Here is a 24,336-nt window from a genome sequence, read left to right as displayed (position 1 = left end):
ACATAGAGATACATAGACACCCATATAAACCCATAGAGACCCATCGAGACACATAGACTAGTCTAAACTAATGTTATTATTTCCAGGTGTAAGGCTCCCACCAACTGAGCTACTGCGTAGCTCTTTTCTTTCAGAGGCAATCCTGGCGATCACATGATAGCAGCTCCATCATCATCACGTGGAAGTTTACAGCAGCAGCCACATAATCTAAAAGCGTGGTGATGTTGATTCTAAATGTCGAGGGTGGGGGGGGGGGAACGGAGGACACGGAGAAAAATCCACGCAGTGACCACCACGCGGAGAGAGAGAGAGACGCAAACTCCAAATAGACAGCAACAGGTGTCAGGGTGAGGATCGAACTCACGACCTCCTGTAGACCAGGCGAGGTAGTTGTCATCTCCCAGCCACCATGATGGTGATGAGAGAGAGAGATGCAAACTCCAATAGACAGCAGCAGACATCGTCATGGTCAGGAACGAACTGACGACCTCCTGTATACCAGGCGAGGTGGTTAACTTAACACGCAGCAGGCTTTCGCGACCAATGTTATCCATAATAGAGTTTTTTTGGGGTTAGATCGCGTAAATATAAATTTGCGTCGTTAAACCAGCCACCACCCGACACAGCCAATCAGTAAATGGGTGTGTGACGTAAACAAAACTTGCCACTTCGTTAATAGCTCAGCACAAAACGTACTCGAATTTTGAATGTTGTAGTGGGTTTCCTCTCCAACAAACGACCGGTGAGTGCTGAACTTGCAACGAATTGGCCACGTTTTCTTTACGTGACAAACCTTGACCGATTGGCTGTGTGTCGGGTGGTGGCGGCGTCGGGTTTAACGACGACACACATTCACATTTACGCGATGTAACTCAACAAAAATGTTAATAGGTTTAACGATACATACGAAAAAACACCATGTATTATTCGGTAAAATTAACATCTTCCTAGCCACCACGGCAACCCTTACCACCTCTACAGACCGATACCATCATCATCCTCCTCCCCTGCATACCTATGCAAATCTTGGTTCCCAATTTATTAGGACCGCCGCGGGCAATCTTCGCGAGGAAGTTCACCAAGTTATTACATAATTCAATACCGTCACGGATCATCGATTTTACGAGAAGGGTGACTCAACTACTCACCCCCCCCCCCTCTCCCCGCCCACAATGGTGATGATGTTGACGGATGATGTTGACGGATGATGTTGATGAGGATGGTGGTGGGTCTGTTGGTATAAATATGGGGCAGAGGATTGAGTGGAGGAGCAGCGAGGTAGGCGAGAGGGTTCGCTGTGCCCTCTGTTCTGCGTCTGTGTGAAGGCGAGAGAGCTCCCGGCTCAGCTACCAGCGTGCGATCATCACAAGGCTCGGTATTGCACGCATCACAATACGCACACGTGCCTATATATTGTTCTATATATATACATACACAGTTCTACATATCTATATACACACGTTTATTCTCACGCACATACATGTATTATTCTATGCATACAGAGTCTTATACAAGGTGCTTCAAAAAAATGTTTAACACTTCTGAGACTTTGAAACAACGCCACGAGAAATGTGTTGCCTCCGGGCTCTGGAGACCACCTCGAGAAGATTCCAGGCACGCGTTGACAATCATAGCGGACAAGTGGAGACTCTTTGACTTTTTGAAGCTATTAACATTACATTTATCTTCTTTGGTTCTTTCGGTAAAGTCACGTAGAATGAGAATAAAATAATAATTTTTTAAAATAAAATAACACAATAAAATTCTCACGACGTTTCGGCCACAACACACGCGGCCTTCATCAGGTGAAGGGACGAGACTGTCTGGTAGGACAGCGCTGTCTCGTCCCTTCACCTGATGAAGGCCGCTTGTGTTGTGGCCGAAACGTCGTGAGAATATTATTGTGTTATTTTATTTTATCAATTTATTATTTTATTCTCATTCTACGTGACTTTACCGAAAGAACCAAAGAAGATGAATCCTTGCAGTCACGAAAGCTTTAAATCGAAATTTAACATTACATTTGTTATCGTGTTAGTGTATTCTCCGTTCTGTTTCTATAAAAAAACATAGTCCCATATAAGTGTTAAAACATGTTTGAAGCCTCCTGTATAGTATCCATAATGAAGGTGTTTTGGGGTTTGATCGTGTAGATATAAATTAGTTGTTAAACCCACCCGACACACCCAATTAGTAAGGTTTTTTTCACGTAAACAGTACATGCCATTTCGTTACTAATACAGCGCACCGGTGTGTTGGAAAGCAAATCCACAACATTTACAATCTGAGTATTGGTCGCGAAAGCCTACGTGTTAAACTCATGTATAGTCATATGCACATGTCTCCATATATATAGTTATATACACACACAGTTATACGTAGCTATATACACACATTCATTCTCACACATATATGTACTATCCTATACATACGGAGTCAAAGTAATATGCACAGGCCCATATAGAAAGTTATATATACACACAGTTAGAAATATCTATATACAAACATTATTTTGTACGCATATATGTACATTCATATACATGCTCATATATGTATCCTTCTTCATAATAATACATTTTGGGTTAGATCACGTAAATATAAATGTGTGTCGTTAAACCCACTACCACCCGACACAGACAATCAGAAAAGGGTTTGTCACGCAAACAAGATATGGTAAATTATTTAACTATTTCAGCACTCACCGGCTGCACCACTATACTAAATTGAAAACTAATTTCTTTAGAACTGCCTGTTGTTCTTGTGTTTAGGTTGGTTATCCTTCCCCCCGCACCTCCGATTAGCACGATAGGCTACGTACGGTGCATAAGAAGTTCAACATACAAGCTGTACGCTACACTATTAAACACTAAACTGCTATACACTCCACTACAATATACTATGCACTACACTATACGCTCTACACACTACACTGCTATATACGACACTATACACTGCACATTATGCACTACAATACACTACACTATACACTACTACCCACTACACTACTATACACTAAACCAAATTTAAAAGTCATTCTATAGAAGTGCTGCTTGTTGTTGTTCTTTAGTTTGCTGTCCTTCCCTCCGCACCGCCCATACCCATCGACCCATACGGTTTACCCCGCATTCTTATACTGGTAGGAACGAAGTTGTAAACTGAGTGTACCAGCCTGCAATAGATTAATGTGTCCGTCCGTCCGTCCGCCCCCTTTCAAACTTTAACGAAGTGAAATCTCGTGCCGTTGGGTGTAAAATCAGCAATAGACAGCGCAAAGACTTGAAAAATTCCAATGTTCCTACCAGCCCACCCTGCAGGGACCTGTTACAGGGAAATGACTTTTCTGTTCCATACAGCGTACAGCCGTTTAGATAAGGGCAAACAAATATATTGTTGTTTATATTGTGTTGTGTTTCTCCCTTGTGATGGGATTTTGTAGGATGAACGTTGAGATTGATAAGGGGCACGGGGTGACCAATAAGGTCTGAATTGGTCTGTAGTAAGGTCGGGCACTGATAAGGGGTTGACAGCTATGACCTGCGATTAGCGCGGTCGGCTACGTACGGTGGGAAAGAAGTTCAACATACACACACGCACGCAGACACACACGACCATCTGATATCACGCGATCCGGTGACCGTCCATTGGATGGCTGCGTGCGCGCGTCACAATTCAATGGGGCGGGGCGTTGTAAGGTGGTGGTGGTGGTGGGGGAGGAGGAGGAGCGGTGGCGCAGCGGTTAGCGCCTCGCTGCGCTACGAACCCGGGCAAGAGACCCGAGTTCGATTCCTGCTCACGGCCACCGCCAACGCCAGTGACAGCAGCGATTATCTGAACCGGTTTCTGGCCCTCCCCTAGGTCGACTCAGCCTCAAAATGAGCGCCTGTTGCGGTGTGTCGTAAAATATCGCCACTGGGGAGACAAAGGCGATCGGGCATGGTTCTGAGCACCCCACCCCCTCACTCATAGCAATTGCCCCAACAGTCCGTTAAGGCGATACGGACGTCTTTGTCTTTAAGGGTGGGTGAGTGGGTGGGTGAGTGGGTGGGTGAGTGGGTGAGTGACTGAGGGTGAGTGGGTGGGTGAGTAGGTGAGTGGGTGGGTGAGTGGGTGAGGGTGAGTGGGTGGGTGAGAGGGTGAGTGAGTGGGTGGGTGAAGGTGAGTGGGTGAGGGTGAGTGAGTGGGTAGGTGAGTGGGTGAGTGGTTGAGTGGGTGAGTGACTGAGGGTGAGTGAGTGGGTGGGTAAAGGTGAGTGGGTGGGTAAAGGTGAGTGGGTTGGCGAGTGGGTGGGTGAAGGTGAGTGGGTTGGTGAGTGAAGGTGAGTGGGTGGGTGGGTGAGTGAGTGGGTGAGGGTGAATGAGTGGGTGAGTGAGTGGGTGGGTGAGTGAGTGAGGGTGAGTGAGTGGGTGAGTGAGGGTGAGTGGGTAAGTGGGTGAGTGAGTGAGGGTGAGTGAGTGGGTGGGTGGGTGGGTGAGTGAATAGGTGAGTGAGTGGGTGAGTGAGTGACTGAGGGTGAGTGAGTGAGTGAGGGTGAGTGAGTGGGTGAGTGAGAAGGTGAGTGAGTGAGTAGGTGAGTGAGTGGGTGGGTGAGAAGGTGAGTGAGTGAGTAGGTGAGTGAGTGGGTGGGTGAGTGGATGAGTGAGTGAGTGGGTGAGTGAGTAGGTGAGTGAGTGGGTCAGTGAGTGAGTGAGTGGGTCAGTGAGTGAGTAGGTGAGTGAGTGGGTCAGTGAGTGAGTAGGTGAGTGAGTGAGGGTGAGTAGGTGAGTGAGTGGGTGAGTGAGTGAGTTGGTGGGTGAGTGAGTAGGTGAGTGAGTGGCTCAGTGAGTGAGTCTGTTAAATGCCACACGGGGGATGATTGTGTTGGAGGGCTCCGTAACTGCCACAGAATTTGGAACGTTCAAGCGAGCACCCGTGGAGCGGTGCTGTCGATGAGACGCCGAGAGCGTCGACCGTGAGTGTTGCTGACGGGATGTGTTAAACAAAAATACGATGTTGGTTTATGTTGTTGTTGTTGGTGTTGTGTGCTGAGGGACAGTTGTGGGGATGGACACGTGATGTCTCATTGGAAATTTGATGTCCGCAAGAAGTGACCCACGAGGCATTGTGGATTTATGAATCGGGATTAGTCAGACGTTGTCCACCCCTTGTTGATTGTCCCCTCCGTGATGATTGTCCACCCTGTATTGATTGTCCACCCCGTGTTGATTGTCCACCCCGCCCCCCTGCAGGAGTCCACCATGAGGCTGTGTCTGGCTCTGCCTGTACTTGTCCTGGCCCTGGGCACGACGAGTGGCTCCCATTTCCGCGGGGGAACCATCTCCTGGATTCCTCAAGACGACAACCAGGTGCGTGTGGGTGTGTGTGCGTGTGGATGTGTGTGCGTGTGGCCTCAGGGTGCACATAGCCTGGCACAAGCGTCGTGGTGACGTCACCGCCACTTAGTGGCGAATGGCGGTTGTTGTGTGGGTGTGTGTGCGTGTGTGTGCGCGTGTGTGTGCGTGCGTGTGTGTACGTGCGTGTGTGTACGTGTGTGTGCGCGTGTGTGTACGTGCGTGTGTGTGCGCGTGTGTCTGCGTGCGTGCGTGTATGCGTGCGTGTGTGCGTGTGTGGGTGCGTGTTTGTGTCTGTGTGCGTGTGTGTGCGCCTCAAATGAGTACCTCGTGCGGTGTGTAAACATTGCCACTAGGGAGACAAAGGCGGTTGGGCGTGGTGCTGGCCACCCACCCCCTCTTGTACCGTTCCGGCCTTCATAGGTGCTCGCTAACAACACTTGCCCCTACAGTCTGTTAAGGCTATATGGGGGATCTTTGTCTTTGTATATGGGGAGCGATAGTGTAGCGGTTAGCGCGCTGCACTATGAACCTGGCTACCCGGGTTCGATTCCCGCTCACGGCCAACACCAGTGACGATTATCTGAACCGGTCCCGGGCCTCCCCTAGATCGACTCAGCCTCAAATGAGTACCTGGTGCGGTGTGTAAACATTGCCACTAGGGAGACAAAAAGGCGGTCGGGCGTGGTGCCGGCCTTCATAGGTGCTCGCTAACAGCACTTGCCCCTCCAGTCTGTTAAGGCTATATGGGGGATCTTTGTCTTTGTATATGGGGAGCGGTGGCATAGCGGTTAGCAGGTTCGATTCCCACTCACGGCCAACACCAGTGACGATTATTTGAAACGGTCCTGGGCGTCACCTGAGGTGGACGCAGCCTCAATAAGATTTGAACTGTGCGGTGTGTAAACATCGCCACTAAGGAGACAAAGGCGGTCAGGCGTGATGCTGGCCACCCACTCCCTCCTGTATGCTTCCGGCATTCATAGGCGCTTGCTAACAGCACTTGCCCCTATAGTTTGTTAGAGGCTACATGGGGGATCTTTGTCTGTGTCTGTGTGTGAGGTGCTAGCTCACAGCACTTGCCCCTACAGTCTGTTAGCACTTGTCTGTGTGTGAGGTGCTAGCTCACAGCACTTGCCCCTACAGTCTGTTAGAGGCTATCCGGGGGATCTTTGTCTGTGTCTGTGTGTGAGATGCTAGCTCACAGCACTTGCCCCTACAGCCTGTTAGAGGCTACACGGGGGATCTTTGTCTGTGTCTGTGTGTGAGGTGCTAGCTAACAACACTTGCCCCTACAGCCTGTTAGAGGATACACGGGGGACCTTTGTCTGTGTCTGTGTGTGAGGTGCTAGCTAACAGCACTTGCCCCTACAGTCTGTTAGAGGCTACACGGGGGATCTTTGTCTGTGTCTGTGTGTGAGGTGCTAGCTAACAGCACTTGCCCCTGCAGCCTGTTAGAGGCTACACGGGGGATCTTTGTCTGTGTCTGTGTGTGAGGTGCTAGCTAACAGCACTTGCCCCTACAGCCTGTTAGAGGCTACACGGGGGATCTTTGTCTGTGTCTGTGTGTGAGGTGCTAGCTCACAGCACTTGCCCCTACAGTATGTTACAGGCTACACGGGGGATCTTTTTCTTTGTGTGTGCCGTGCTGTGCCTCCCTCACCCATCAGATGTAATATTTTTCCCATTTTTTGCCTTAAGTTTCAAAAAAGTGGCGTAAATATCAAAAATCACCAAATGCTTTTTGCGAACTATGCAAACACACACGCACACACACGCCTATTTAATAAATGCTTCCTGTGCATTGCGGTCCTGTTGCTCTATCTATGCGCGCCATCAAAACAAATTCACCGACTGTCATCGCCTGACAGATTATGAACGTCTGAGCAAGGGGATCGGTTCTACTGTTAACCTCTGGTCGTTACAATCTCCGTCAGGGCTGCTGCTGCTGCTGCTGACAAGTCGGTTAATTCATTTTGATGGCGAGCACAGATAAGCAAATGCGACCACAATGCGCTTCCCCAGGAACTGACTGATCATACGCACGCATATCTTGCATAATTCACGAAGGCTGTGGTGCTATTGACGGCGATCAATCAGAATCAATGGGTGCCTCTGCGGAGGTGTATGCTTTAACTTTTAACATAGCTATTTCTGTGACCAGTCACAAGCTAATCATTCAGCCTTTTCAATGCTAAATTTTATGCTAATTCCTTCGTCAAGGCTCTTTGTTCCTCTCACACAGCTTAAAAGCCGTGATCTGAACGTGGCTCTCTCACTCCAGCGCTGTCCTACCAGACAGTCTCGCTCCCTTCACCTGATGAAGGCCGCTTGTGTTGTGGCCGAAACGTCGTGAGAATATTATTGTGTTATTTTATTTTATCAATTTATTATTTTATTCTCATTCTACGTGACTTTACCGAAAGAACCAAAGAAGACAGAATCAAAATATTTATTTGTCCTGCGGGAGAAGTCCGATGAGCTATTAGGCTCTTTTGTCACAGATGTCCTGTTAGGTGGCACGGGGTCAGAACGTTGCAACAACAAACACACGAAATACGATGGGAGTGCAGAGTACAAGAAATGTGAATACATCACCCAAACAGATACAGCACTAAACCATCTCCATCCCACCAGGCAAAGCCCCGCTGAGCAGTGCCGGATGAAGCTAGTTGCGGGGCCTGCAGCACATGTTATAAAACGGCCCTAAATAAAACGAATATAAAAGCACATTTTTTTTTACTTGCATAGTAAAGTAATTGTATTTTTTCATTTGATATACAGCCAGATAATATGACAAATCGCTAACCTTAAACACCCAGTCGTTCGTAAAAGTTGAAGGCAGTATAGTGCTATAGTAATAGAGCAAATGCAGAATCACTGAACCGGAATTGGTAGACGGAATTGATAAACGCTCTCGCAGCGCTCCCCTCCCCCTACCCCACATCCCCCTTCTCTATCTCTCCCCCCCTTACTCCTCCCCCCTCTCTTACCTGTATGGCCTCTTGTCACTGCAGCCACCTTTTGCCCACTTCAGCCAATTGTTCCTTGCTGTGGTTGTTCCACCTGATGACGGACGCTTGTGTTGCGCCCGAAACGTCGTGATTTAATTTATTTTATTTTAGACCTACGTGACTTTACCGAAAGAGCCAAAGAGTATGGATCCCTGCAGTCACGAAAACTTCAAATCAAATCTAGACGGTAATTGATAGCTTGAAAGCATTCAGCGCGGGGCCCTTGAAAGTGCGGAGCCCCTAGCATGTGGAGCTACTATTGCTACTTAGGATGATCTGGCACTGCCGGGGGGGATGGGGCCGTCCATAAATGACGTCACGCACCTGGGGGGGCGGGGTCAGACATTTGTGACGATGTGTGACGAGGGGGAGGGGGGGTTTGAGAAATGTGACGTCTCATCAAAATGCGCAACTTTAAATAAATATAGACAACACGTTCTACTTAATTAAATATTTTTTTAAATAAATGTTTTCTCCTACAACATCAGTGCAGCGCCACATTAAATACGCACTACAATGACGATAGTTTAAAGCGATTTGAAGCATGTTTTATATATATTTTTGGGGGGGGGGCAGAGCTTTGTGACGTCATATTTGAGGGGTGGTCTGACGTTTCGTGACGCCGTGTGACGAACGGGGGGGGGGGGTCAAAAATCTTCCAAAATCCCCGTGACGTCATTTATGAACGGCCCCTACGAGCTTATTTTGCAGAAGCGACCTGGGTATCACAAATGAGTTCTTGCCCCCGTTTGCAGGCAATACTGCTAAATAAAAAAAAATATTCACTCGTAGAAGACCATGGGGCCGATAGGTTTGTGTAAAGAACTACAGCGCCACCACGATGTACGTCTTCCCCCCCCCCCCCCCCCCTTATGTAGTTTCGCAAATCCGTCGTCACGTCGTTATTAACACCGCCGCGTGATTAGCGGCGACCTGAAACCCACGCCCACTCGAATCGCCGACAGCGTTGTCCATCCTGTCTCGTTATCCGTCGCCAACTCTCAGCTTCCGACTCCACCTCCTACTACTACCACGACTACCCCTGCACGTCACTTTGATTGACGTCGTTTCGATATCCGCCGTCACATTATTAACACCACCATTATTAACACCGCCACCTGAATAGCGGTCGCCTCAACCCCACGCTCACTCACATCGTCCACAGCAGCGTCGTCCGTCCATCCTGTCTCGTTATCCGTCGCCTACTCTCAGCCTCCTCCACCACCACCACTACTGACTACCCCTCGTCGTCGTTTCGATATACGTCGTCGTCGTCACACCTTGCAGGAACGCAACCCCTCCCTTCGACGTAAACCGGGGTGGTATCGCTCTACTCTTATTTGTTACGTGCAAGGACAGATTACGTGATGGATACCCGTAGTCTGAGTTGTGCATTGCGTGATTTTTTTTTCATCGAACTAGGTACAATATTTAAAAGAGAGGGCCCTTGACTGTGTAGTGGTGTTATTTCACATGGAAAACGTACTTTTCTCCCGTGTCACTTTATTCGAACACAACTCCTCGATTTAAAGCTTTCTTGACTGCAGGGATTCATATTCTTGGTTCTTTCGGTAAAGTCACGTAGAAGGGAAACAATAAAATAATAAAAATATATAACAATACAATTCAACTGTAACACAAGCAATCATTTTTTGCAGTGGTTTTCATCACACCTGATGATTGCTTGTGTTGCAGTCGAAGCGTCGTGAGGATTTTTTTTATTGTTTTATATTTGTATTATTTTATTGTTTCCCTTCTACGTGACTTTAACGAAAGAACCAAGAATATATAACTCATAGAAATAGGGTTTACCCTTTTAACTGGCACAAAAACTGACACCTTTATTCAAGGCATCATGTTTGCAATAACCACAACACAAGCAGTCAAAATGCAAACAAAAAGAGACAACTCTGATAATAATAATATTGGCACTGTCCTTGAATTTGATTGGTCCACACCAGAGACGGCTTTTCTTAGAGCCTAGTCCCCACTGGTGTTGAACCAGAAAACGCCAAAAGGCGTACAACTCAAAAACAGCGCACTATCAGAGCATTGAGGGCTCGGGGTGAGCATTAATAAAACATATAACTCCTCGATTTCACCACCACCACGTACCTCCGTAGCAACTCTTCCACTTGCGCTGCTCCCCTGCTACGCTCCGCTTACTCCACTTGCCTTCTCTCTCTGCTAGCCTCTCCGTTGCTAGCCTATATCACTGCAAACTCTGGTAGCTTCCCACCATACACTCTGCTAGCTTCCCGACTGCTAGCCGTATCACACTCGCACGTAAGATTCCGCTCGCGTCTTGCTTGTCTTCACTCACAACCAACTCAACTCGCGTTTGCCCGCACATCTGCTTATATCCTCGCAATACACGTTTTTGGGTTAGATCGCATTATTTTCTAAATGTGTCGCAACCCTCCAATCGGTAAAAAAAAAATAATGTCACGTTGACAAAAAACAAATAGTTCACTACTTTAGCCCACCGGTGTGTTGAAGAGTGAATCCACAACATTTAAATTTTTTTGAGTACGCCGTTTCACCAGCATCATTGGGCAATTTGCCAGAATGGTGAGGCCCTCCACTTGCTCCCGGTCTTAAATACAGCAGCAGGGTGACGTCATCATTTTACTCATTCAGGTGCAGTGATTTGAGGCAGAGGGGGGAGGTATTGTAATTATATAATAGGTTAGTAATCAGTCAATTGTTATAATTAATAATGAGTTGTAGATTAGCAGTTAGTTGTAATGTGTTATTGTAATTATATACTACGTTAGTAATCAGTTAATTAGTATGTGTTTACCCTATAAGGAATTGTAATACGTATTATTTAATAATACGCTTCCAGGCCGCTTACATCCTCTCACTCATTAATTGCCCTCAGATGGCCCTCGTTAAACCGGCGCCACCTCGACGCCTCACGCACGTGGTCTCCCCCCTTATCGCCTACTCTCCGTCTGCATTTGCAGCCAGGCAATCACTGCCTCTTTCCCTAATTGCTGGCGTCTCTCTGTCTGCTGTCACCCAGGCAACCCGCCTGCACCTGCCTAGCCTCAGCTGACCTCACCGTCTGCAACCCCGTACATAATGCAACTGCCGTTTGCAAACCCTGCGCGCGTCACGCCACGACACCTGTGCACGTCGGGGTAGTTTCACCAGCATTCGTTCAAGCAGAGCGTGACTCTTGCCGCTGATAATGAGACACTGAGAGTCGAAACCGGTCCTTGCCTACATGTAAACATCTGGGTAGTTTCACCAGCATTCGTTCAAGCAGAGCGGGACTCTTGCCGCTGATGATGAGACACTGAGAGTTGAAACGAGTGCAGCATCTTCGCTTGTGAAAGAAGACTCTGGCCTTTTCTTTGTCTACAAGGTTTAAGGTCTTTATTTCACGGCAACGGTCCACCACCTCCGTTCTCGCTCCCTCTTTTAACCTCTTCCTGGCCACGTACCTCGTCGCAACTCCGTCTCCACCAATCACCGGCTGTCTCTCAAACTCGCCTGACGCTCACCCAACCCCCCCAGCTTTTTCCCCCTTTTGAACGTCCCCGGGGACAACCCTCTTGGCTCCCCCGTACCCTTAACCAATCGGAGGGTGGGGTGTTTGCTCTCCAGCCTGATTGGCGACTCTAGTTCCCTGGGATCGTGTGGGACAATCACTGCACTTGTACTGAACCAACGCTGCTGCAAACTTCCTCACTCACAGGCGGGTCGTGTAAATTAATACTCGCATTCGTTACATGGAGAGGCGGATGTATTTAAGGAGGCATTGTGATCTGATGCGTCGACTGTGATATGAATTGAAAGGTAGCAGGGGAAGCCCCCTCTTCCCCATCACAACAGAAAAATGTACCGTGCCAGAAAAAGCACGAACTTCTGATATGACAAAATATTTTTTTTGTCAAAATCAACGCATTCTTTGTGCACTATGCAACAAAAATAATAAAATTAGCAGTTCCCGGAGAAGCGCATTGTGCGTCCGATTGTATAGACTTGAAAGAAGTACATTTAAACTGACAGCACACACGGTCGAAAAGTTAAGAGTTATTTTAAGCGAGCTGCGTCAGTCTTTTTTACACCAAGTAGTTAGGTTTTCGCAACCAATATTATTCGTAATAAAGTTTTTTGGTTGGGTTAGATTGGGTGAATATAAATGTTGTGTCGTTAAATCCGCCACCACCACCTGACACGGCCAATCAGTAAAGGGGTTTACCACGTAAACAAAACGTGGCCAATTCGTTACTAGCTCAGCACTAACCGGTTGTGTGCTGGAGAGTAAAACCACGACTACAACATTTAACGGCACATTTATATTTACGTGATCTAACCCAACAAAAACATCGCGTGTGATTCTTCTGCATGTCTACTCCCACCTCTTTGGTGTTGCTATCAATTGCTATCATTATTAAACGTCTTCCCCAAACCTCCCCACGCCTGTTCAAATCAATGCAATGTTTAATTGTTACCTGGGAAATCCCATGCAGCCAGTTACCCAGGTATTTTCGGTGGCAATAGCCCCGCAGCAACCATTACCAACAGCAACAGAGTTTGTGTTTGGGGAAGAGAGGAGGCCAACCAGCAGCAAGCCAGGAAACTCTCGTCATTATCTTTATTATGAATTATCTTTAACAGCCGTATGATTAGACGTGTGTTAACTGGAAAATCCCGTGTAGCCAGTTACCCAGCTATTTTCGGTGGCAATAGCCCTGCAGCAACCACTACCAACAGCAACAGAGTTTGTGTTTGGGGAGGAGAGGAGGCCAACCAGCAGCAAGCCAGGAAATTCTCGTCATTATCTTTATTATGAATTATCTTTAACAGCCGTATGATTAGAGGTGCACTTCTGCATTAAAACGTAGAGAAAATCCGCAAAATTCTCTCCATAATAATAATGGTGCTAATTGCTGTAAACTAGTTTTTATTTTACCAGGTAAAGCCTCACCGAGCTACGTAGCTCTTTGTCAGAAGCCACATGGCCATCACGAATGGTAGCTCAACCAAGTGGCGGCTGATCATCCTCATCACGTGGTAATTTGCAGCAGCAGCAGCAGCCAAATACTCTAAACCGCGTGATGTCGATTCTAAATGTGGAGGGAAAAACCGAAGGACCCGGAGAAAAATAATCCACGCAACCACCACGGGTGGGGGGGGGACACCGCAAACTCCAAAAGTACAGCAGCAGGCATCGTCAGGGATTGGGCTCTCGTTGCCCGTCACCAGATGACAACCACGCTCGTGTCGCCCGCGTTGACTCTCTTCCGCCAGGTGAAGTTCAGCTACATGCTGGCCTGGCGCCGCTCCTCCATGACCCCCTGCACGGACAACGACATCGCGGTCGGAGTGTACTTCTCCACGGGCGACTCGTGGCAATGCACCCAGGGCTGCAGTGAAAGGCGCGCGATGAGCATCGCGTGTATCGAGCAGAACAGCAACTCGGACTGGATGGTGGGCACGGGGAACTTCAACTTCACGGTTCCCGCCACGCAGCAAAGCATCATCAGGTGAAAGACACGTGGCCGACGATGATGTTAATGACGACGTCAACGTATGTACGAAAGGCGCTATGGTGGCTAGGAGATGTTAACTACCTCGCCTGGTATACAAGAGGTCGTGGGTTTGATCCCGACCTGCTTGGAGGGTATGCCTTCTCTCCCCCTGGTTGCGTGGATTTTTCTCTGGACCCTCCGGGTTTTCCCCCCACATTTATAAACACGTGTTTAGAGTATTTGGATGCTATACATTTCCATATGATAAGCCACTTCTTTGAGCTATCATTGGTGATGGCCAGGTCGCTTTTAAAAAGAGCAATATAGCTCGGTGGGCCCTTACCCAGTTAAAATAAAATAAAAATGTAAATAGATGACCACCGTGACATGGATGGCGCCGAAGGTGGTGCTTTTGCCAATGATGACGACGATGATTGCGGTGGTGGCACGCCGCGCATGTTGGACCGACTATAGCTTCGCGAGCTGCTGCTGGGTGAACGCGCAAGTGGCCACCGTTTCCGGGACCAATACCGTGGCAAGCTCGTGGTCCGTGATCGGCATACTCAACCCGGGGACCCGGAGCGACACCGGCAGCCCCAACATCTCCCCCATGACCACCTCCAAGCCGCTTATCAAGTACGTGCCTGCACCAAGCCTGGGGGGGGGGAGCCTGTGGCCCACGGGGCCAAGTACGACCCGTGACTTCATTTCACACGACCCATGACTTAACTTCACACGACCTGTGACTTTACTTCATGTGACCCATGACTTCACTTCACATGACCCGTGACTTAACTTCACACGACCTGTGACTTTACTTCATGTGACCCATGACTTCACTTCACATGACCCATGACTTAACTTCACACGACCTGTGACTTTACTTCATGTGACCCATGACTTCACTTCACATGACCCGTTACTTCACTTCACACGACCTGCGACTTCACTTCACATGACCCGTGACTTCACTAAACATGACCCGTGACTTCACTACACACGACCTGCGACTTCACTTCACATGACCCACTACTTCACTTCACATGGCCTGTGACTTCACTTCACACGACTCGCTCCTTAACTTCACGTGACCCGTGACTTCACTTCACACGACCCGTAACTTCACTTCACACGAACTGTTACTTCACTTCACACGACCCACTACTTCACTTCACATGGCCCGTTACTTAACTTCACGTGACCCGTGACTTCACTTCACACGACCCTTGACTTCACTTCACACGACCCACTACTTCACTTCACATGACCAGTGACTTCACTTCACACGACCTGTTACTTAACTTCACATGACATGCGACTTCACTTCACATGACCCATGACTTTACTTCACATGACCCGTGACTTCACTTCACATGGCCCGTGACTTCATTGCACACGACCTGTTACTTAACTTCACGTGACCCGTGACTTCACTTCACACGACCCGTTACTTAACTTCACATGACACGCGACTTCACTTCACATGACCCATGACTTCACTTCACATGACCCATGACTTCACTTCACATGACCGGTGACTTCACTTCACATGGCCCGTGACTTCACTGCACACGACCTGTTACTTAACTTCACGTGACCCGTGACTTCACTTCACATGACCCGTTACTTAACTTTACATGACACGCGACTTCACTTCACATGACCCATGACTTCACATCACACGACCTGTTACTTAACTTCACATGACACGCAACTTCACTTCACATGACCCATGACTTCACTTCACATGACACGCGACTTCACTTCAAATGATCCATGACTTCACTTCACATGACCCGTGACTTCACTTAAAATAACTCATGACTTCACGTCACACGACCCGTGACTTCCCTTTACACCACCCGTGACTTCACTTCACACGACCCGTAACTTCGTTTCATATGACACATTTAGTTTGTAGTCCTTCCCCTGCACCTCCGATTAGCGTGGTTGGCTACGTGCGGTGTGAAAAAGTTCAACATACATACGTACAGGGTTGCCGCACCGCACTGGCCCAAAGTGTAACTGGCAGTGGTGAGATGTTAACTACCTCGCTTGGTATATAGGAGGTCATGGGTTCGATTCCGACCCTGACGCCTGCTGTATATTTGATGTGCGCGTGTCTCTCTGGTTGCGTGGATTTTTCTCCAGGTCTTCTGGTTTTTCTCTCCACATTTACAACAAACATCACGTGTTTAGAGTATTTGGCTGCTATAAATTTCCACGTGATGATAAGCCACTTTGTTGAGCTATCATTTATGATGGTCCCTGGTGCGATGTGTAAACATTGACCCTCGGGGGACAAAGGCGGCCGGGCATGGTGCTGGCTACCCACCCCCTCGTGTGCCGTGCTGGCCGTCATAGGGTCTCACTAATAGCACTTGCCCCAAAAGTCTGTTAAGGCTATACGGGGGCTCTTTGTCCTTTGACGAGTCTATACAACTGTCACCATGGCTGCTATACATTCCACGTGATCAGCCACATCGTTGGGCTATCATTTGTGATGGCTAGTTCGCTTCTGAAAAAGAGCTACACAGCTCAGTGGGGCCTTACCTGGTAAAATACAAAGTGGTTTTTAGTTTAGTTTTCGTTCAACTCGCATCACCGGTGTCATCACGTGTGCCCTCAGGCTCAAAGTGGGCTGCACCAAGGTGTGGGCCATCCCCGTGTTGGACGCTGAGGGCGATGTGGTGAAGTGTCGATATGCCAACAACAACAACGTGCACAATGAGTGTGGGGACATCTGCGGAGTCGCTCCTTTTGGGACGCTGAATCAGGTGCGTCCCTGTCGCTTCCATCACGAGAGGAAGAGGAGGGAGGAGGAGGTGGAGGAGGAGGTGATGGTGACTTGGCTGGCTTGGGAGATTTGAGACACTGAGGCTGCACGTTACAGCGCACTAACCGTGGCGCCACTGCTCACCAATGACTCCCTCTTGGCATCGTGCGGCCGTCTGGAAGGCTCTTCCTTCTGGTATTAAGAAGCCACTGGGAGCTGTGTACTTTTAAATCATCTAGTTTGACAAACTAATTTCTTTAGAACTGCTTTTTGTATTTAGCTTGTTGTCCTTCCCCCACACCTCCAATTAGCATGGTTGGCTACATACAGTGTGAAAGAAGTTCAACATACATACATGGAACACGATAAAGATCCCCCGTATAGCCTTCACAGACTGTAGAAGCAAATCCTGTTAGCGAGCACTTATGAGGTTCGGCACGGCACACGAGGGGGTGGGTTGCCAGCACCATGCTTGGCCTGCTTTGTCTAACCATGTGGCAATGTTTACACACCGCACCAGGTATTAATTTGAGGCTGAGTCGACCTAGGGTAGGTCCAGGACCGATTCAGATAATCGTTACTGGTATTGGCCGTGAGCATAAATCAAACTCAGGTTCGAGCGCAGCATGCTTACTGCTTCACTACCACTTCCCACGTACATACATAGAGACACACAAACACTCGCTCACGCACACACTTATTCAACGCCCCAAGGGGCCGACGTTGCTCGGGCGCCATTTTGTTTAGCTTCTTCTTCAGGCGTGATAACATCACAACTCAATGTATGCGTCATTAGCCCTGCCCCCAGGCCCTGCCTGTCCTCGAGCTAGATTTAGACGTCTTCTTGCGAGGCCAGCAGCACATCACAGGTTGGTTCAGGCTCGGCACTATGTGTAGCCAGTGGGAAAAAAATAAACCACCCGCACAGTGATGGCCCCACATTTGGCTCGGCTTCGACGTACCATTGTATTATAGCTAACAGAGCCCGACCTCGAAAGTCTACGTGGCAAACGGATAACTACGTGGACGGATGAATGAACGTGCCCCTTTTGCATTGCTGTTGCCGCTGTGTGTGTGGCAGGACACGTGCACCATCACGTTCACGGTGCCCGTGACCGCCTCCGGCCTCTGGGCCCTGGCGCTGATGATCGAGGACTTCCCGCGCAATAGCATCACCATGGGCTCCGACTCATACTCCCCCAGCAGCCCGCTCTCCAGCATCCCACTGCAGGTCCTCTTCGAGAGTGAGTCGCAGCACGCCTGTTAGGCGCGCGTGTCGCGAAGTCACTTGGCGACGTGTTACCTTATTTCCAGATGAATAAATAATAATAATCATCATCTGAAATCGTGCATAGATGTCACATTCAGGATAACTCGACATTTCGTTCGGTTTCGGATCAACGCGAAAGCATACCTGTCAACCCCTTAGCAATGCCTACCTTATTACAGACCAATTCAGACCTTATTGGTCAACCCGTGCCACTTATAAATCTCAACGTTCATTCTCAAAAGTCCCATCACAAGGGAGAAATACAAACAAATAGTAAAAAAAAATGTGTCTGTATTGAAATGGCTGTACGCCGTAATAACTTGAAAACTAAATTTCAATATAGAAGAATATGGGGTAAACCATACGGGTTTGACAGCTATGCAAAAGCATGACGTCGCAGGAAATTACTGGATATCCTGTTCTGTTTTGGAATCAACGTGACACTGTGACGTCGTCACAGGACGTGACGTCACACACCGCGTCACTTACATTATTTATCGCCACCGAAAGTGGCGTCGTCTAATTGCATGACTTTTAAGCTGAGGAGCAAAAAAAACGCGCGCGTTTCAAGCCTGTTATGGGCAAAATGTAGCCCTCACTCGACACGAGTTGCTCTCCACGTTGGTTTATCGAGCTGGGTGGTCGTTGGTGATGGTGGCGGCGGCAGTGGTGGTGGTTATGCTGGTTCTGCACATGCAGTACAACCCCTCTTAACGACCAACCCTGTTAGCAACTCATCACTCAACGACGGGCCTCCATAGAGCCCAATGCGGCGTGTATAGTGCAGTGTATAGTGTCGTGTATATTATAGTGTATAGTAGTGTAGTGTATCGTAGTGTACAGTAGAACCCCTTGTATCAACCACCCCTGTTAACGACTAATTACTTAACGACAGACCTCCATAGAACCCAATGTGTAGTGTATAGTGTAGTGTATAGTGGAGTGTATAGTGGAGTGTATAGTAGTGTATAGTGTCGTGTATAGTAGTGCACAGTAGTGTCTAGTGTATATTATTGTTTAATAGTGTACTGTATAGTAGTGTACAGTAGAATCCCTCGTAACAACCACCCCTGTTAATGACTAATCGACGGGCCTCCATAGAGCCCAATGTTTTCGCTCACCGACCATTCCCCTGTTAACGACGGGCTGTTGTAGGTACAGTAAATATGAACGAATGCATTTTAATATTGTGTTTATAATGTTGTTCGTATCTTTATGCATAAATATCCATTGCTTAAATATTATAAAGTACTTTTTGGGGGTTAAAAACTATGGATGCTATCGGAACAAATTAAGCCTTTAACATATATTTCCTATACTCGCTTAACGCCGAAATCCCTTAACGACTGGTTTAGCGGATCCCATTACCGTCGTTAATAGGAGGGGATCTACTGTAATCCAAAACTGTGGAGGCGGCAGCGAGGGTTGGTGGATCGTGCACACAGATGCAGCGAAACTCCCTCCCCCCGTGGGGAGTCGAGGAGGTAGCCATAAGCCTGGCTCGCCAGGAAAAGGCAGTCCAGCAAAGTATGATAAATAAGAATCGGTTTTACCCTATCTGGCGATAAAACTGGAGGTGTTAAGATGTTTAAACACCAAATAGATGTCCTTTGCAAGGAATACAGTACTGCATTAACCACACACGGTACTTTGTGGTGAACATGCAAACTAAACATGCTCTGATAATTTATGCATTGTCTTTTAAATTTATTGGCCTACACCAGAGACAGCCTTTTTTTTACGGCCGATTCTCACTACCAGTGTCAGACCAGAGAATGCAAAAAAGGCGAACAGTCCCAAGACAATGCATGTATCAGAGCATTTAAAGCTTGGGGTGAGCAGCTATGTCATGGGATACCTTTTTGCCAACATCAAAGTATGAAAATACGATTAGGTTTTACCCTTTATGACAATAAAAGAGGTGTTGAGATGTTCAAACTCCAAATAGATAATTTACGCTATTCAACGCCACTAAAGATCCTTTCATGCAAAGACAAATAGACGGAGAATAATAACTTCCGACAGTCGTCACGTTCGGGGTGGGGGGAGAGGGGTGCATTGACATCGGATCGTTTCGTTTGTCCACCGCCCCCCGAGCATAGTGCAACTCGATTTAAAATACACCAATTCACGGCAACGTTGATTTGGGTGAAACAAATTAAACAACGCAGTGGTTTGGGCAAAGCATGTGACGATGCACGACGCCACGGCGCCCCCTCCAAGCCAACGCTAAACCCCGGTGGCTAGTAAATGTTAACTACCTCGCCTGGTATGCAGGAGGTCGGGGGTTCGATCCCGAACCTGACGTCTGCTGTATATTTGGAGTCTGCGTGTCTCTCTCTCTCCCCGTGGTGGTCGCGTGGATTTTTTTCTCCGGGTCCTCTGGGGTTTCCCTCCGCATTTAGAATCATGCATCTATATTGTTTAGATTATTTTGCTGCTATGAATTTCCACGTGTTATGCCACTTCGTTGAGCTATCATTTGTGGCCAGGTCACTTCTAAAAATTATCTACATACTGTAGCTCAGTGGGCTTTACCTGGTAAGATAAAAATAGCTCAGTTTAACTTGTATTTCTTTATTAATTTGCTCACCTTTTATACTTTGTACTCCTATCGTTGTTTTGCATTGTTTATTGTCGTAACTTACTGACCCCCGTGCCCCTAACTGGACATCCGTTAGAAAAGAGCTTCACAGCTCATCGGATTCCTCCTGCAGCCGAAATAAAGATTCTGACATTCTGATCTGAACGCGCGAGTAAAACGTGGTGCCCTCTCCCCCCGCCATCTTTTTGCTTTGGCAGTCGAGACGGGAAGCTCGTGCTCGGGTCCCCTGTTCACGGGGGCAACCCCCCATGCCGGACAAACGTTCCAGGCCACGCAGGGGCTCCCCTTCCAGCTGCAGGTGGACATCACCCTGCCCAGCGACGCGGCACCAGGGTGAGTGAGCGAACGAGCGGCGGTGACATCGTCAACCAGGAGAGATGCTCATTGAACTCGCTGCTCACTGAAGATGTCTTACTGCCCCCTATAAATGTTTGATCACCCCCTAGATATGTCTCACTACCCTATAGAGATGTCTTACTACCCCCTATAGCTTTCTCACTACCCCCTAGAGATGTCTCGCTACCCCCTAGAGATGTCTCACTGCCCTCAAGAGATGTCTCACTATCCACTAGAGATTTCTCACTATCCCCTCGAGATGACTCGCTACCCCATAGAGATTTCTTACTACCCCATAGAGAAGTCTCACTACCCCATAGAGATGTCTCACTATCCCCTAGAGATGTCTCACTACCCCCTAGATTTTTCTCACCACCCCCTAGATATGTCTTACTAACCCCTAGAGATGATGATCAGTAAGTGTGGTGACCTCAGTGGCACCCGCCTTGGTGACCGCTTGATACATACAGATACATGTGTCCGTATGTATCCGGCAAAAACAACCCCCTACCTCCTCGTGGTGCCGGACGGCAATGCTGTGATGGGCAGTACCATGGGGGGAGGGGCAATTTAGATTGGCCATTCCCCCAATGGCGTTTGTAACCACCACAGTGGCCAAATAGGGGCTCTGGAAGGGTGCAAGGGGCTGGTAACCCCTCCACTTTAAATAAATTACCAATAAACCACGTTTAAAATATCTAATTAATAAGCTTGTGCTGGAGGCCACAGGGGGACAGGCATCTATGACGTCTCCTGGCCAAACCCCATTTGGCAGAGCCAGTAGATTGAATTTTTAGCTTGGGAGCTCCTCCAGAAACAACAAAAAAACACTGAGGGTGGCCACGTGGAATGTTCGAACGCTCACTGTGGAGGAGAGGCTGCGACTCCTCTGTGGGGGAGCTGGACCGGTACAGCCTGGATCTCAGTGGCATTCAGGAGGTCCGGTGGACCAGCTCTGGCTCCTGCCACCATGAATGGGTGGACAGTCCTCTACTCAGGGCAGGAGACCACCAAACAACAGGGAGTGGCTATTCTTCTGAACAAAAAAATGAAGGGGGCGTGGGAGCTTGGAGGTGAGGTGTGGGAAGCAGTAAGCCCACGACTACTTTGGGCTCGCCTTACCATCAACCGGAGGCGAGGAAAGGTGGTCGTGGTTATTTATGCCCCCACTGAAGATGAACATCCGTGGAGAGATGCAGGCAAAGCCAATGAGTCAGATGGCTTTTACGACCTACTGTCACAGGTGCTGGCTAAAGTGGCCCCTCGGGATAGAGTCGTCTTGTTGGGCGACTTCAATGCCCGAGTTGGTCATGATGCTGGCACCTGGTCTGGAGTGATTGGAAGGCATGGGCCAGATCAGCTCAATAACAATGGTAGGTGGTTGCTAGATTTTTGTGTAGCCCATGGGCTTGTAATTACCAACACGCTGTTCCGGCATCGGCGCATCCACACAACATCATGGATGCATGCCGGGTCCAAGCAAGAACATCTGCTGGACTACGTATTGACGAAACAGTGGATGCGGGCCCATGTCCTTGACACCAGGACTTACCGTGGAGCTGATCTGCCCACTGACCATCGACTTGCCATCTGTGAGATGCGCCTGCCATTCTTCCACTCCGGTAGTGGGTGTACACCCAGGACCCCATTAAAACCCAAGGTGGCCTGGTATCAGCTAGCTGATGAAAGTTGCAAGCGAGAATTTTATCATCGCTTGGGGCTGGGGTTGGCATCGTCCACCACTCCTCCTGATGTCGAGGGGAAGTGGGCGAGGTTTAGGGCTTTGGCTTATGCAGCTGCAATGGCTGATTTGGGTACACGGTCAAGACCTCCCCAGAGACACTGGCTGACAGAGGAGGTGTTCAGGCTAGCTGAGAAAAAGCGACAGGCCCACTCTCATCGTCTACAGCATCCCACGTCAGAGAATGAGGAGGCTTACTGCAGCCTTCGCTCGGAGGTTCGGAGAGCCATGAGACACTGCAAGGATGGGTGGTGGTCGCGGGTTGCTGAGGAGATGGAGTCTGCCTCAATGGCCCGCGTAACCTGCAGCAACACACCTATTACCATCACTAGGAGAAAAAACGGTGACACAATCTCCGACCCCCAGGAACAGGTTTGCAGATTTGCTGAGCATTTCTTTGAAGTCCTGGGGGAGGGGAAATCCCTCGGTATGGAAAACACAGACTGTAACAACTACAGGGGCATCTCACTCCTCAGTGTGCTGGGAAAGGAGCTGGCAAGGATTATTCAGCATCGCCTTGCCAGGCACGCTGAGGAGAAGTTTCAGGAAAGGGCGGTCTTGCACATATGCCATATTTTCTGTCCGTCTGCTAAAGCAGACGTGTAGGGAATTCCAAGAAAACCTACATCTCTGCTTTATTGACCTGGTCAAGGCCTATGATACAATCAGTAGGCCTGGGCTCTGGGCTATTCTTCGTGCTTTCGGAGTCCCTAACCCTCTGCTCATGATCATTAAGGTCCTTCATGATGGTGAGCGGGCCCGCGTAAAACTACGTGGCTGGGAGTCGGAGCCATTCCCTGTTCACCTTGGGGTGTGACAGGGATGTATTTTGGCTCCCACATTGTTTAACATATTTTTTGACCACGTAATTCATGAAGCTTTCGATGGCTCTACCAGAGGAATTTCCATCTAGTACAGATACAATGGGAGGCTGATTGATGCCCGGGTGCGGTCAAGGGATGGCTCCCTATTGGTCAACCACGTTATGTATGCAGATGATCTGGTAATTGCCGCTCACTCAGAGGAGGAGTTGGAGGTGCTGCTGCTGAACCTGGAGCATGCCACTAAGAGGTGGGGCCTTACCATCAGCCCCACCAAAACTAAGCACCTGCCTGGGTATTTTGTACCATCAGACACTCCACCCCCACAACTCCCAATTGGTGATGGAGCAGTTGTGGAGAGAGTGGAGAGTTTCCCATACCTGGACAGTGTGCTCATGACCAGCTCCAAATTGACAGCAGAGGTCTCACTCCAAATCAGTCCAGTGGCATTATCTTTTCATCGGTTGGATAATGCTGTGTGGAAGGTACCTGGTCTGTCGCTCCACACAAAGCTTTAGGTCTTCTCAGCCATGGTCATTCCCTCCTTTCTCTATGCTTGCGAAAGGTGGACCCCCCTTAATTGAACATCTACTCCAGTTATAAACATTTAGACTGGCCTGCCTACGGTTCATCCTGGGTATAACCAGGGTGTATTGTGTGAGGAGCTCACATATTCTTGAAATATCTGGACAAAGTCCCATTGGTGAGCTCCTCCAGCAGGCAAGGCTGAGTTGGCTGGGTCATGTAGCCCGCATGCCCAGTCACCACATGCCTAAACAGCTTTTGTTCAGCCGAATAGAGGGGGCTAAACGGGCGCGGCATGGGCTAGAGAAGAGATGGAGTGATGTTTTACAGAAGGATGTGGAGCTGAGTGGACTTGCCGATGACTGGTACCAGCAGTGGCAGGATCGGCCTCTGTGGAGGAGGCTCGTGAAGGACGCTACTGGGAATTTGGAGGCA

The 24,336-nt window shown here is 48.6% G+C and overlaps 1 protein-coding gene across 1 annotated transcript in view; it reads left to right on the top strand.

Moving 5' to 3' along the window:
- The first annotated feature begins 4,858 nt into the window (after positions 1 to 4,858).
- Positions 4,859 to 24,336, top strand: part of LOC142907643 (IgGFc-binding protein-like) — a 58,425-nt gene continuing 38,947 nt past the window's right edge. Inside the window, exons 1-6 of the mRNA XM_076057214.1 lie at positions 4,859 to 5,342; positions 13,607 to 13,842; positions 14,302 to 14,463; positions 16,457 to 16,604; positions 17,685 to 17,847; positions 20,676 to 20,811. Coding sequence (XP_075913329.1) covers positions 5,163 to 5,342; positions 13,607 to 13,842; positions 14,302 to 14,463; positions 16,457 to 16,604; positions 17,685 to 17,847; positions 20,676 to 20,811 — 1,025 coding nt within the window. The 5' untranslated portion in view covers positions 4,859 to 5,162. The remainder of the gene's footprint in view (positions 5,343 to 13,606; positions 13,843 to 14,301; positions 14,464 to 16,456; positions 16,605 to 17,684; positions 17,848 to 20,675; positions 20,812 to 24,336) is intronic.

This window comes from Petromyzon marinus, chromosome 80 (assembly GCF_048934315.1).
Source record: "Petromyzon marinus isolate PM22_M1 ecotype Great Lakes invasive population chromosome 80, UKy_Petmar_22M1.pri1.0, whole genome shotgun sequence".
NCBI lineage: Eukaryota > Metazoa > Chordata > Hyperoartia > Petromyzontiformes > Petromyzontidae > Petromyzon > Petromyzon marinus.
Note: the sequence above shows the minus strand (reverse complement) of the source record. Positions and strands in the feature narration are given on the sequence as shown.